Source organism: Macrobrachium rosenbergii, chromosome 41 (genome assembly GCF_040412425.1).
Source record: "Macrobrachium rosenbergii isolate ZJJX-2024 chromosome 41, ASM4041242v1, whole genome shotgun sequence".
NCBI lineage: Eukaryota > Metazoa > Arthropoda > Malacostraca > Decapoda > Palaemonidae > Macrobrachium > Macrobrachium rosenbergii.
The window spans coordinates 8418943-8434239 of record NC_089781.1 but is presented as its reverse complement, the minus strand read 5'-3'; the positions used below and the strand labels follow the sequence as shown (position 1 = coordinate 8434239).

The 15297-nt window shown below is 37.5% G+C and overlaps 1 protein-coding gene across 50 annotated transcripts in view; it reads right to left on the bottom strand.

Moving 5' to 3' along the window:
- hts (adducin 1-like protein hts) overlaps positions 1 to 15297 on the bottom strand; it is a 186229-nt gene that overhangs the window by 23918 nt on the left and 147014 nt on the right. For 19 of the 50 annotated variants that reach the window (XM_067083871.1, XM_067083865.1, XM_067083851.1 and 16 more), the window contains 5 exons: positions 13934 to 14222; positions 13375 to 13503; positions 12831 to 12911; positions 1983 to 2057; positions 864 to 920 (listed from right to left, as the gene is read on the bottom strand). In XM_067083871.1, the coding sequence (XP_066939972.1) occupies positions 864 to 920; positions 1983 to 2057; positions 12831 to 12911; positions 13375 to 13503; positions 13934 to 14222 (631 nt within the window). Of the gene's footprint in view, positions 1 to 863; positions 921 to 1982; positions 2058 to 11547; positions 11695 to 12830; positions 12912 to 13374; positions 13504 to 13933; positions 14223 to 15297 lie in introns of all 50 variants that reach the window. The other 31 variants (XM_067083876.1, XM_067083875.1, XM_067083872.1 and 28 more) reach the window with 6 other exon arrangements.

The following is a 15297-nucleotide window of genomic DNA, read 5'->3' as shown; positions in this document are numbered from 1 at the left end:
TTTACAATAAATATATATTGTAGGAAATAAAGATGAACAATATGCAACAGAATATCTATATTACAATATTATATAAACCATATATTGCTCAGAATATCCAATACAAAAAAATTAAAGGTTCCTATACCAAAACAAAACTATTTTTAGTCAATTATAAAATAATTTCCATCATGTTTCCTCTTAGCTTTGTGGTAACACATTCCCTTAGTGAAGTGTGGTTTATTAGCTGTGCACACCATATAACACTAGCACTTGAATAAAAAATTATTTACTACAGACCATGAGCAAAGAACTCAGAAAGGGATAAAGAACTGATATGATGTGTTAATGAAAAATTAAAGCCTACTATAGTAAATGACTTATAGATATAAGTTCATCTACAGAGAAGTCTTCCTTTTATTATGTACTTGGGTATAGAAATATTAAAAAAAAATAATAATAAAACCATAGGAATCTTCCTCCAGTTAGTTTAAATTACAAACCTTCAGTACTGACAAGTTTGAGATTAAATACCCCACTTCAATCAGTTTTAAATACCTTGTAAAACAACTAAATTTTATTTAATCAATATAAATTATAAAACCAATTTACGTAATGGGTATTTTTCTTGTTTTAATAATCAACAGTGCAATGAATATTTACTTTCTGATATCTACAGTTCAACTTTATATTTCCTTGTTTACTAACATTTAAGTATGGTATGGACAAATGCACTGGATAAATCCACAGTGCTCTACCACTGAATGTATAGCAATAACATTCAAACCAATAAACAATGGGCCCTTTCTGCCTCACTTCTCTAATAAAATGCAACCACTTTCATACCAAAAATTCTTACAATACTCTACCCGTTCATCACTTACCTTTCCGGGGAAGAGAACAGGAACGACGCTGCAGTGCTGACCGTTTCTCAGTTGCCACTGATCAATCAGACAATAGAAATGACATGCAATATTGGTTAGTATTTGCCATGCATGTTGCATTAACATCAATGAATAAATTTCTGGTTTTGACTACTATACAAAGACTCAAGACATTTGATGACAGGCAAAGCTTTTCTTAAATAAAGGTGCAAAGATTACTTCAGAAGCCCAGAAAAATGAAAACAGCAATATAAACTAAAGAAATAAACTTTCTACGTCTCTAAAACACATTCCTATAAAAAGAAAAAGTTCAAATTGTTAGTAAAAAAAATTACTATCATATGTTAGTAAGAAAAATAAATTACTATGTCTAATCAAAGCAAATTCTCAGAGACCTTAATAAGACAAGACTTAAAAATTTAATCATTTATAAATGACACGAATAACTGTATGTATATATATGCACAAACACAAGAATTCCACAATAATGATGTTTTCCACGATGGGTTCCAGTTATCAGCATTCATGTTGATGGTTTCCTCCCTTACTCCTCTTATTTCCTCCCATGAGGGGGAAGAATAAAATTATAAAATTGGACTGCTACTTTGTACAATAAAATGCTATGGATACAAAGCAAACGGGTGAAAACTGAATGTGAATTAGATAATGAAATTAATCCACCAACCATCTGGGAATTCCAAAATATGGAAAAGACATGTAACCTATTTAAGTATTTTGGACTGGTCTTAAATCTTTTATCTGTTGCTTGTCCTACCATTTTTTACAACTGAAGCCTTTCATGTGTTTGAAGGAATAACCAGCAAAGAAGGGGATAACCAGCTCATGCTCTTCCTGTTCTCAAAGAGAACACAGTAACTACTACACGCTCTTTCTATACTCAAAGAGCATTCTCAACCATTCTTAAACTTTTGTTACATGGATATTCTAAAAATTATTTGTTTGTTCTAATGTGCTTGTGCATATATGCATATATATATATATCTAGAACACAACTACTGTCTTTAAGCACTTGAACTAAAACTTTTCTGAGTGCGGTTAATTTTTATTTAAAAATAAAAAGCTTCAATAGAGCAATTTAATAAAATACTTTATAAGTACCTTCACTCTTATAAAATGCAGACTTGGAACGCTCGAGTGAGGGACTTGGCTCACGCTCCTTTACGCCATCTTCATCTGCACACATATCAAACATAGCATAAAACGAAAAATAGTTAGGAAACTACTCTACAGTACAAGACATAAAATCACAAAGTTCTTTGATAAATAAAATAATGTAATATACTAACAACTCATGCTCATCTCAAGTCAAAAAATGAAAGAAAAAGTCAATTTTACAACACTAATCATGCTTCAAAGAAACTGTAATTATATATATAAATAAAGGAAAAACAGGATATCAAAAATACTTAAAAGCGCAACATGCACATGGTGCATAAAGTTGAACAATCATGCGCATTACAGAAATCCATTACCTAACTGAAATGAAGAAATGCATTCCACAAATTCCTTACCACAAGGACATGGTGGGAGAAAATAAAGTACTTCAAAAAGGTAAATTCACCTTACCTTTCACTGAACAAAAAATCTTAGAAACCATCTATGATTAAAATTTAAAGAATTCTACTTGTGACTGAATATTTAATTTCAATTTTACCCAGGGTTGCAAAATAAAATATAAGAATACTGTACTGCACAAATCTACCTTACTGCAAGTAGCAGTCAAACAATACCAGAAATGTTCATCTAATCTATGTAGAGGAACAGAGGAATATGTTAGCAAAGGCCTAAATAATAACCAAAAAAGTCACTATTACTGTTTTGATATGACAACAGCAATTACAAAGGATGGCAAAATGCTTTATCCCTCAAGTGCAATACAGAGAAAAGCTTCAATTAGGCTGTCTAAAGGAGAGAAATTTTCCCACAATACATAAGAATGTAGTATCTTACACTATTACAGCCATAATAATGCCTTCCAATTTTTTCTCTCACATATTATAAATACAATCATATTTATTAACTCAAATCACAAACATATATATAATAGGACCCATTCCAGTACAGTAAAATTTATAATCCTATGTTTATTTTCATTTGCTTTACCACAAACCCATCACTCATACATAGTACACACTCATGGTCATTATAAGTCTCATGCACTTAAGTCTCATCTGGTGGATGAAAGAGCAGTAGCCCACTGTGCATGCTCCACCTGGCTCCTCAAACACCTGCCTCATTTTTTATGTCTACAATGGTATTAACAGCTGAAAAGTTTCCAAAGACTGTCCCTTATTGCCTCATCTATTACTTCTGATTTTTCACTGGAGTATGTCTCCTGAGTTCTGGGCTTCTAATTTTCAAGCACCTTATATGTGTATTATCCCTAGTTTTTTTCTGTGAGCAAAAAATATTGTGCTTTGATTGGCAATACTCCAGTGTTTAATTTTTTTAAGCGTGTGAAGGTACTGGAAGTATTTATGGTGTTTAGCATTGGTAAATTAGACTTCGTATTTGATATTTGTTTCTTAACCCTTTAACGCCGAAGCCCTATTTACAAAAACGTCTCCCTTATGCCGGCGGCGTTCAGTGAGTTAGCGCCAAAGCGGAAAAAAGTTTTTTTCAAAAAATCACAGCACGCTTAGTTTTTAAGATTAAGAGTTCATTTTTGGCTCATGTTTTTCGTCATTGCGTGAAGTTTAGTATGCAACCATCAGAAATTAAAAAAAATATCATTATCATATATAAATATTGGCATATATGACAGCGAAAAAAAAAACTTGTATATAATTGTATACAAATCGCGCTGTAAGCAAAACGGTTAAAGCTAATGAGTTAATTTTTTTTAGTTGTATTGTACACTAAATTGCGATGATTTTGGTATATAACAAATTTTAAAATGATCAAAGCAACACAGAGAAAATATTATCACAAAGGATTATAGTAACAAATAGAAACCAAGGCAGATCTATCATATCTTCCTCACTCTATTTTCACTCTCTCATTTATGGCATGGTCAGAGATGTCTTTCATGATTACTTGCATCTGCATCTCACATATTTGGTAGTATCTTCATTCCCTGAATCAGGTAGCTTCTTTGTATTTACAAACACTTTATTTTTACTCTCAAACAGGCTCATACTTCCCTATATCAAACCCATGACTTGCCATGAGCCTTAGGTGTCTGTCTACATTAGTTTCAAAATGTTCTTCATGTATCCTACAGGTCATGACCAGTATTCTTGAACCTCCCACCTAAATTGTGATTCAGTTTATATACGAGTGATAAGTCTGTGATGAAAAAAGTGTTAATAAAACTGATTATTTAAATAAAAACCCATCCCTCATGATGATGATGATCTGTCGTCTCCGGCTCACTGATCTTATGAAGCCTTGTATCCACACAACTTTTAAAGTGAGGCAGGTGTTTGATGAGTACCAGAGATCTAACTGTACATGCATGATGAGCTACCATTCTGTTTATGTCTGTTAAACTAAAGACTGCAGTGTCTGATCATCTGGAGACCAAGAAAGTGTGTTGTATATAAGTATATAAGGTTTGTAGAAAAAATTTGATTTTGTGAGAAAATTCAATTTTCATGTTAGTTCTTCCAAGAGAAAAGTTTATTTTATTATCTACATTCTTCTTTAGAATTGTATCATTTCCTTTTTCCTTGGCTCAAGTTCCAACAAACACTTATAGAGGCAGCAAGTTGCTTGTTTTTACTATGCTTCACATTGCTTCAGTGTTTGCAAGTTACTGTTAAGTAGTTTACCTATGTTAGAGCCTTTAACTACCTAGGTAAAATATGTATGGTATATATCGGGAAAATATTGAAACTAGTTCTCTACATAATCACAGTAATACATCCAGTTAACTGAATGACTTCATGCTTAATTTTTACAGCCAATTAACTGAGTGACTTTGTTTTTAGTTGTTAACAATACCTCTTTCATCATGTATTCAATACTGTATAACCATAGAACCTGTACAATGTTCCATTAAGCTGAAAAAATACAACTAATTAGAACCACCTTAATCACTTATTAAACAAGTGATCAACACAATTACATCAAACTGCAGAATTTTTCTTCAGACCTACTTCCCTTCACACCATAAAACTCATAACATACTGCTCATCCTGACTTCCTTAAATCCCCAAAATTAGAACACAATTTTCCCATTTTCTGTAAAAAATCAATTTAATTTTCACCTACACCATCACACCATAGCTATTATTATTTGGTAATATATTTAAAACCACACAAAATTAATACTACACTGTAAGAGCTGTGGCAAAATATTGTATACTCTGAAAATACTAAATTTTTAAGATGATTTGTACTTTTCCTGAATACAAAAGCCACAGTCTTTTATTTAGAAGTATTCCTGGCAAGGGCTGGAAACAGTTGTTGAAGTTTGCTAACACAGTGGTTAATTGGCAGTAGGTAGGTAAGTGGCAGAATACATCCACTCCCCTGTTGGAAACCCTGCACTTTTTCCTTCACATCAGACTGAAATTGTATTATGATAAAAGATTCTGGTTTGTATATCTAGAAGGAATAAAAATCTTAAAAATCTGATATTTGTTCCAATGAGAACACAAACCAGTGCTTTTGCTAAGTTAATCCTAAGCTGGGAGGACCATCTTTCAAGACTGAATGACATTATTCAATATCTTCCTTGACATGTTATTTTCTCAGTCATAAGAAATGAAGGGAAAATAGAAAAACTAGTGTAATCTAACCAGTCTAGCATGGGAATGCAGACGCTAATAGGACCCTGAGCCAGAGATGGTTTGCCTGAAAATGCAGTCTATGAAAATTCAGGAGTCATGTCCTTTCCAAAGATGGGGGGTACAGTTGGTCACTCACGTCGTGGCCCATTCCATACTGTAATTCACCTGAATATTGCCTTGCAAGAGAGAAAGGAAGGAACAAAAGAAAGTTGCAAGCCATTCATCCATTCAACCCCAGCCTTGTTACCTTAGGTGAAAGGCTTGCTGACCAATCAGATATTGGATAGCTACACAACCTACTCAGCAGCCACCACAGGTTCTCAGGAGAAGTTGTTAAAAGACTTGTGGGTGACATCCCTCAGGTTAAAAATTGTTGAATCCCCAAGGATTGGGGTAGTGCCACCAACTTCATGGCCTTTAGGCTGAACTGGATGGTTGACTATCTCACGAACAAAGAAAAGTTCTTAAACGCCTACTTGTGTCAGCCAGTACAAAAAAATAAGCACTTGAGATCTTAGGTCCTATTCATATCATACAAGGCTCACATATCTCATCCAGATCACCACTGACCAAGTCTCCGACAGAGCAGACAAAGCAGTTCTCATATCTTGTGTCAAAAACTAACTAATTCTGAGTTTTTGTAACAAACTCAGGAACAAACTACCTAGAATGAGAATAATCCCATACTCTTTGCCAAAGGTAGAACTAACAGAAAAATGGTTTGGAGCATGCCATCAGTCCGAATGCTCTAAAGGGGCTCATACTTCACCTGAACTAAGAGTTAAGACCTTAGAAAATGAGTGGCATCCCATTCCCAAGGCCTGAGCTTATGCAATGGGCACGACTTTTCAAAGCCTCCATTAAGCTTGGACAATTCTACCAAGGAAGAGAAGTCCATAACCTTCAGTCAAAACACAGCTGAAAGTAGAGTGAAAGCCTGTCATCCCACGGACTGAGAAGAGCTTGACTTGACAAAGCTGAATGAGAAAGTAAGCAACCTAATACAGTGGCCCCAACAAGATATAAACCTTATCTACAACATAAATTGCAGATATCTCAGTTTCCATAATTCATGGCTGCTGAGACATCGCCAGCACAGCCCCATGAGAAAAAAAAAAAAATACTTCCCCCCTCCGATGCTGGATACTCCATCTGGGAAGACAAAGAGCCTCCATGGACTGATGGAATCTAAGTATGCAAGTCTAACAAAATGTGAGCAATACAGAATTTCTCCTGGTACCTCATCCAGAAGAGCTGGCAGATCAGGCTACTACTTTGCATATGGCCAACTAAGAGCCACCACGATCACCCTGAGACCTGGAGTGATCAACCAAAACTGAATGGTGGAAAGAGATTTTACTGTCTAAAGGTCCCTTGTCTTTCAGTTGATCTAGCAAGCTGCTTTCCCTGCCTCTGACCCCTTTGAAGTTTTTTGTAACAGAGGATGTTGATGCTACTCCCCTTCAGGCTGACAAACAAGCTTTTCCTGGGGAGAGGCTGCACAGAAGGTACTACTTCTCTGCAATGGAATCAGGAGCCACGAAGTTGGTCACCAACATTGTGGCATCCTCCACAGCAGCCCATGGGTCTCGAACATGGGAGCAGAACACTAGGAGCTTCCTGAGAAGAACAAATCAATTACTGATGTTCCTCAAAGCTGTAACCGCCTCTCTGCCATGCCACAGTGTAAAGACCACTCCATTCTTACAAACTGTCCCTGATGACTAAACTGGTGAGGAATGTACTAAGCTATCAGCTCATTGGCATGGTGAACCACTCACTCACACATCTGCCTTGCCAACTGATAAGATGAGAAAGGAAACCATCCCCTGCAGCTTGATGCAACACACTTTGGTAATGTTGTAACTCAACAACAATACCCATATGGTCCTTCATTTGATCCTGAAATGCTTGTAGTGCTATCAACACTGCTTCTATCCCCAAGATGTTGATGCATAAATAGAGATAGTCTCCCATCCACACACTTGAAACAAATAGGTCTTCCCGGTGTGGCTCCCACCTCTCCTGCAATGCCCTGAGAACTGATTTATCTCTAAAGGCAGGGAGTTAAGTGTAACTCCCACAATGAGGGTCCTGTCATCCACTCACGATATCAGATTGTCCATTACTTCCTCACTAAAGGGCACAGGAAAGGAGGGCAGATTGCTGGAGGCCAAACAGTGTTGCTTCAGGCACCACCTAGATAACTAGTGACAAAGGTTGACTAGCCAAACTGGTTGACCCTACCTAGACAGGAACTGTGCTACTACCTCCATTAACTTGCTGACACAAGAATCCCTCGGAAAGACTCAATGATGCCATGTCTATGTCTACCAGCATGCTCAAGTACTTTGGCCCCCAACACAAAAACCTTCCTAAACTTTTCCTTGCCATGTGAAGATGACACACTAGCATAGTCAACAAGTATGTTCAACCAAAAGCCAAGCCACAATGTTGGTAACCAACTTCATGGCTCCTGATTCCATTGCAGAGAATTAGTACCTTCTGTGTAGCCTCTCTCCAGGAAAAGCTTGTTTGGCAGCCTGAAGGGGAGTAGCATCAACTTAAAAAGGGGTCAGACGCAGGGAAAGCAGCTTGCTTTCTGAAAGACTGAAAAGACTTCAACTGAAAGACAAGGGACCTTTAGACAATAAAATCAGACAGTTCATCTGTACATAACAAACAGACACCATGATAGTCAAACTGATAGTCTTGACTCCAGGGTGAGATTTAACAGTTCAATTACTGACAATATTGGGTTTGACAAGAGTACCAAGGTCACTTCTCTCAGTTCAATATGCTCACAAATAAGCCCAATAATCTCACAAAAGTACCTATGCAACTCAGCCTGCACAGGTTCTGTATGAAAAGATTTCACAGGCTGAGAGGGATCCATTCCCAAAGGAGAGACATCCGACAGATGCAGCCCACTTTGGTGACCACTACAGAGATCATGGTAGAGAGTGATCGGACCTACTTGTACCTACTGCACAACCACAAGACAAATATGCCAGAACATGTCACAAACAATTCGAACCATGGTCTATATACCTAGGTTTTTCCTGTGAACAGCTAAAGCTGAATAGTAGAAGGCTTAAATGAGGGGCCATAAACATATTCATGCATTCACAATCACAGAAGAGCTGAAAAAACTAAACACTCTTTGAGGGGGTACACAATTACAAGCATGATGGGTCTCATGATACTGTAGGGTGTCACATAACAGAGTCCTGTCTTGAGTGAACCCTTCACCCCCATGAACAGGTTGTGGAGAACATGACTGTGACGGGAACACAGTTAACACTGTTTCTTCCCTCTGGAGAGGGACAAGCAGTAAGGAAAGTGTCCAAGTCTTTCTGAAAATTAAAGGAACTCAAGGGGTCACAAATATACTTGTGAGTCACATTCATCTGTGCCTAAGATAAAATACTCATGTGAAGATGAGCAAACACTAACATGCTCATGTGGAGGTCAGCAAACACTGTCTTCTGTTTTTGGCAAGATGAGACAGAAGCTGCTCTCTGGAAGCCACATAAAACTTTTTGTGAGAGGTCTTCTGGGACATCCTCCTTTCTTCCTACAAAAATAAGGGCAGAAGAAGAGGAGGGATGAATGGCTGATTTGTGAAAATCAGGTTGTTCAGCCAAGCACTGGGGTACTTTCAGACATTCAGTGCTGAAGACAATGAAAAGAGGGAGCTGAAGAGGTTGGACAGCAAGATATTGCGACCCAAAAATAAAGGAAATGAAGTGCAAAGATCTACAGATGGAAGTGGGAGAAAACCCCACAGATACACTAAGAAATAACTGGTAAGAGATACTGGACAGCAAAACTAAAGAAAGAGAGAACAGAGATAAAGTAAAACACTAAAAAGTAGATGCAGCTGGGGCCTACCGGTCATTGTAAACACCCTATTGTAATGTCTTCAGTGCATCATGTAAGGTGGAGATAGGTAGAAATGTGTTTCCATTTCTTCACTTTACTCCAGCTTTGAATCTCACTTTTCTCCATTATGGCTCAGGATGGGGTCCAAGCAGGCAGATGATAAAGTACAGAAGTACCAGCTGCAGGAAGTTCTCCTAAATAAACAAACAACAACAGCAATGGGAAGATCAGGGAGGTTAACATCCCAAACAGTAGCAGCAGGTGCATCATCAGGAATAGCAGCAATTGACTCTTTAGCTGAAGCTAAGTGGTCCAAGAGCAAACAGAATGATGGATCACCCTAATATCAAGAGTAGGCCACACTGGCTCAAGACACTCCTCTCTCTCCACTGATGTACCTAGAGCAGCTGGCATAGCAGGTGTAGGTGATGGCAAACATCACATATATGTAGGGTTATCACAGTCTGAGAGCACCTGCTAAGACACCTCCATGCACGTACCCCTATCAGACCGAACCAGGGAAGAATGAGAATGGAAAGCTAAAGAAATGGTAAGGGAATCAGGCAAAAGTGGCACCAAAGGAAGTGCCCTTCCCTTTCCCTTATCTCCCTCCCTTCAAAAAAAGAAACCTGCAAACAAATTCTTGCCCTTCCTGCACCTTCCAGCATATCACTTCCTTAGCAAAGGAGACCAACACACTCCTGGCAAGGCAAATCAGGACTGCAGGTCTTACCACTGCAAAAATAGAAAAAGCAGTGAGGATCTATAGTGAAAGGAACACACACACACACACACACACACACACACACACACACACACACACACACACACACACACACACACACACACACACACACACACACACACCATTCCCGTTGTTATAATAGTTAACCCTTTTTCTATTTATACCTCCATACCAACTGCCAAGTGCTCACAAGAAACATTCTAAAGCCGGAAGTCAGAAAAATACTAAAAAATAAAAAAAAAAAGTTGCTGACAGTGAAGGTTTTTGCTAAATGAGTGGTATCTTGCCATTTACCAACCTACAACCAATTAATAACTTGTTACAAAGTTTCTACAACCATTTCCAGCTTGTGCCTTGCCTGGAATATGCATGAAAGGCCATGGTTCATAGTCCTTTTTCTATAGCATACTACCTTTCTGAGAAAATGTTAATTTTCAACCCTGAAAGAATGGAATAAGTTTAAAGTACATTAGTTTCATCATCCAGTCTAACAGCAATTGCAGGGGTGTCCATAATAAATAAAGTGAAAGTGAGCTGTATATTGCAATCAAATCAATTGGAATAAAAATGAATATTTTCAAATGCCAAAACCTGGCAGCCTCCTTCTAATCCACTACCTAATTAGTTCACTCCCACATTAATTCAATATGGTTGCATCTGAAGAGGGAAAATGCAATTTAAAATCCAAATAATACACCTTAAATGTATTTCATTGGCAGGCGAATAATAAAACACAAAGGTAATTATGTTAGTTCATGCCAGTTTCGTTCTGGTTGTCTTTTCACATGAAAAAATTGGACCACACAATTATAAAGTGGGCTACACTACTAACTTGACAATATATAGATCACATCAGATACTGCACTGAATTGTCATAAAGGGATAATATTCTTATTACAATAATTGATTAGGTTCACTACTACAGCACTAGGTTACCAAAATCTAAAATGCGGTTAATTTCACAAAATAATTAAAATAGGTATTGTAAATGCAGTTGACTGGATTTAAACTGTTTAGTATAAAAAATATCTATCCTGTTACCTGCACAACTTTTAAAGTTAAAACATAAATACGACAGGAAAACACAAATCAAAATACCACACTTTTACGAACACACAAACTCTGTCTTTCCCATGTCTAACACTCACTGCTAAATATGAAATAACCTGTAGTACTGAACAACATATTGCAAAGATTGGGAATACGGACAAGAGTCCTTATATTAGCCTTTGCAATAAGGGTCAGACATGAAGTTAGTCAGCTGTCAATACTCCAGCACTCAGGTCAACCAGGTTACCTCTCAGAGGAAGGGTTTTCATTGTTGCCTGCACCCTCTGGGGAGGCCCAACAGGTACCCCTGGACCCACTGTGCCCACTGTGGGCTTCTTCGGAATGTTGGGTTTAGGGGGAAGGCTTGGCTTTTGACGAACAACCCGTTCTCCATCTATCATATGATACAGAAGCAGTGGTTGGACTACCACAGTATTCAAGATATACAAGTCCACAAGAAGAAACTAATATTTTGTAGGCTTTATTGGAAAAATATTACATTCCAAAGGTGGAGATACATTTAAACTGAAACATCACACCTACACAAACTACAATAATATGATACCTCAGCCAATGTGAAAGAAGAAATAAGAAAAATAAAACTAATAATTTTTGTAATACTTGATAATTTTTGTATAAAGATTAATTTTAAAGTTTTTCGATGCACTGTAACTAATGTAATAAATGCAATCTATGCTAGCAGCTTTCACTTAAAAATAGAAGCTAAAGAAAAACTAAAAACATACCGTACTTGACTGCACAGTATTTCAGAACTATAAAACCAAACCTCTTTGGTTATCATCAAATGCTTAAATCATGGCATTTCCATACAATACAAGGGGAAATATATTAATCCAACCAAAAGAAATTAATAAAATTACTGATTAAAAACTAGTTATTAGTGGACATTATGAACTTGTATGTCTAGCAAAAAAGCTCTGTTATCCCACAAACAGTATAAAAACATAAAACAAACAAAAAAACAAAGATTTTTAAGACATGAATATTTCCAAATGAGTGACATGCTACAAGTACCAAACATCAGTCAGGAACTTGCCAGCTATAACTATGTACTGGGACAAATCAAGAGACAAGAACATAAGAAGCCATACAGATCCTACAAACTACAATTGAGTTGACTTATACACGATGATGATCTTGGAGGAGTAGTCCAATTATTATCTGTTCTTAAAGATTTTACTAGCAGCATTCAGTAAACAACCTCTCTTATATCACATCTTGAAGTCTTCCGTAATATTTCAAGCTAATGTGAGCACTGAGCATTTATTTTCAATCTTAATGAGATAACATACATCTTTGGTCACAGTGAGTTTCAAGACTTTGTCCCCCACACTATTGCATTTTCCTTTAACATTAATTATAAATGTGTATGCAAGAGAGGTTTACGTACACAGGCGCATTTTATGGACGGCATAATCTTCCAAGCTTCATCATCAGAAACCAGTTTTAGTGGACAAATCCCACACACTACTTTTATTAGCAGAATAAATTATCAAAAACCCTACTGACCATCGCTTAAGACGACAGACTGTGCTTTACTTGCTCTTGGCGCCTGTTTGGTTTCCACCTTCAGCACCCGTGCACTGGAGGCTGTGTGTATACCAATCAAATGCAATCATCGCAGAATCAATGCCATCTCAAGGCATCTTGTACAGCAATAGATCGTGTCACTTAGAACTACCGGGAACTATCACTTATTCATCTTCATCTCTGATACAACAATTACTTCACTTAAAGTACCTTGTACTAATATCCAGTCTACATATGGGAAATGGCAACTCTAGTACTGTGCTGCATTAAATTTGTTTTTAATCTATATACATTGCTGAATAAAAAACTGGTACAAGTTTTGTTGTTAACAGAATACAATACCAAACAATATATAAAGTTACAATTATTTTATTAGGATCATTCATGATCTCGAATTTAAAATTGAAGTCTTCAAACTATGTACATCCTAACTTACTTTCTTTACCCTTCAATGAAGTCACCATTATGAATAAAACTGTACTTTGAAATACACTAAATGAAGAGCTTAAAATCAACCACTCACCTTCTTGATCAGAAGCAGGACTAGTTGGTGCTGTTGTATTTAATGTGGAATCTTGGATCGAGTCGTCTACAACGTCAACCGTCGCTCGTTCGGGCATGATGTTCATTTTTTCTATTTCAATTTCTTCAACTGAAATTAGATACACATATATTATACAGTATTTTGAAAAACTTATTATTGTTTTCAATATATCATACTGGTTTACATAAACAACATATATAATAATAATTAAAAATGCAAGTGGTCTGGTTAAACTACATACAAATAAAGGCATTCACCGGTTATCGGCAGGGGTTCCGTTCTGATGGCGTGACGATAACCGAAAATTGCCGATAACCGAAAATTGCCGATAACCGAAAACCGCTGATCTTCGGCTATCAGCGCCTCTGTTAGGTATGTATTGGCACCAATACCCAATTATCAACACTGATAAGCAGAAATCAGCATTTTTCAGCTTCGAAAATTGCCAATTTTCGACCAATAACCAAGCCCGCCAATAACAGGGAACTGCCTGTAATATGTTAAAAATACCATCTCCACTCTAAATACTCCTACTTACTTGGGTCTCCTCTTTGTTTACGTTCTACCAAATCACGATATTCATCGAGCTCCTTGTCTGTAATGCTATCAAATGGATTTTTCGCATATGGTGTCTTGTATACAACTGCATTGTGCTGGAAATCTCGTTGAATAATTCCTTTTGATGCAGCACCAACAAGTATCACATGGTCAGTGGCAGCAGACATACTTGCATCCTGCATACGACGGGCTTCATCCCAAGTTACTCCCTCCAAGAGATGTGATGTTGGACCAGCACTTATATTGCCCACTCTTCGGTTTTCTTTAATCTGATAAAAAATACAGTACAGTGATGAGAACAGTGATACACTAAAATTATCATAACTCCACAAGAAAAGAGAAATTACTAACCCAATTGATCCCTGACAAACTGAAATCCAAAAAAACCATTTTGAAGATTTTTTTTTTTTTTTTTTTTTTGCAAACCAATCTTTCATTTGTACATCTACATTCATATTCTGGTGCTATACCCTGTGGTTGGGGGTTCAAGAGTACTACCACCATAGCTTTGCTGAAATTCTGCCACCAATGTTTCTTCAGCTGACTGTCGGAGGTCGATGATTCCACAGACTCAATCCACTAGCTCCCTGAAGGAGAATTAATCTTTTTAAGGCCCTTAGATCCTTAGTGGGTACCTTGTCTAATTCCTCTAACAGGACCTTTGTCTTGATAGGGGCTGAACCTTGTTTTCTTGTTCAAGGTCTGGTCTTGCTTGGTGTAAGTCATCAGTGCCAAACATGCCCTCAGGGTTGAGGCCACTAAAGGTGAAGCAGTAGGTGGGTACACCTTCCTGTGGAGGTAAAGTGGAAGGGAGTCCTACCATATACATACCCTCATCTCTGCCTTTCCTTTTGGTTTCAGCTGTTTCATGTATACCAAAGTTGACTCTTGAGATAATTTCACAATGGGGAAATGGAAGGGCAGTTCCTGACCCCCTGGGGAACAGGGAAGGACTGGAGGAGCTGGAAACAGTCATAACAAACAGATGATGCCCTAGTTCCTAAGCTCAGTCTGCAAGTAGAGAACAATCCTTGATCCTCTTCCTCCCCCGGCAGCATTCACCTGAGGCGTCAATTAGATTTCTGAAGGTCGCTCAAGAATGGTAGAGGTAAGGGATAAGCCATGGTACTGACACACAATGTCCTGCAGACAGAATATGTACATATGAACTCCACCCAAGACCCTTCTCCATCCAAAACCAGAACCTGGGAGAACCAACCACTGGCTGCTGATAACTCGACAGGTACACCTGCAAGCTACCCTTAACCCCCTTCCCTAGCTCTAAGGAATGATATGTTAAGTGTTTTGCCAGTGAAATCTATCAAGCTTTGACAGGCCTTGAAT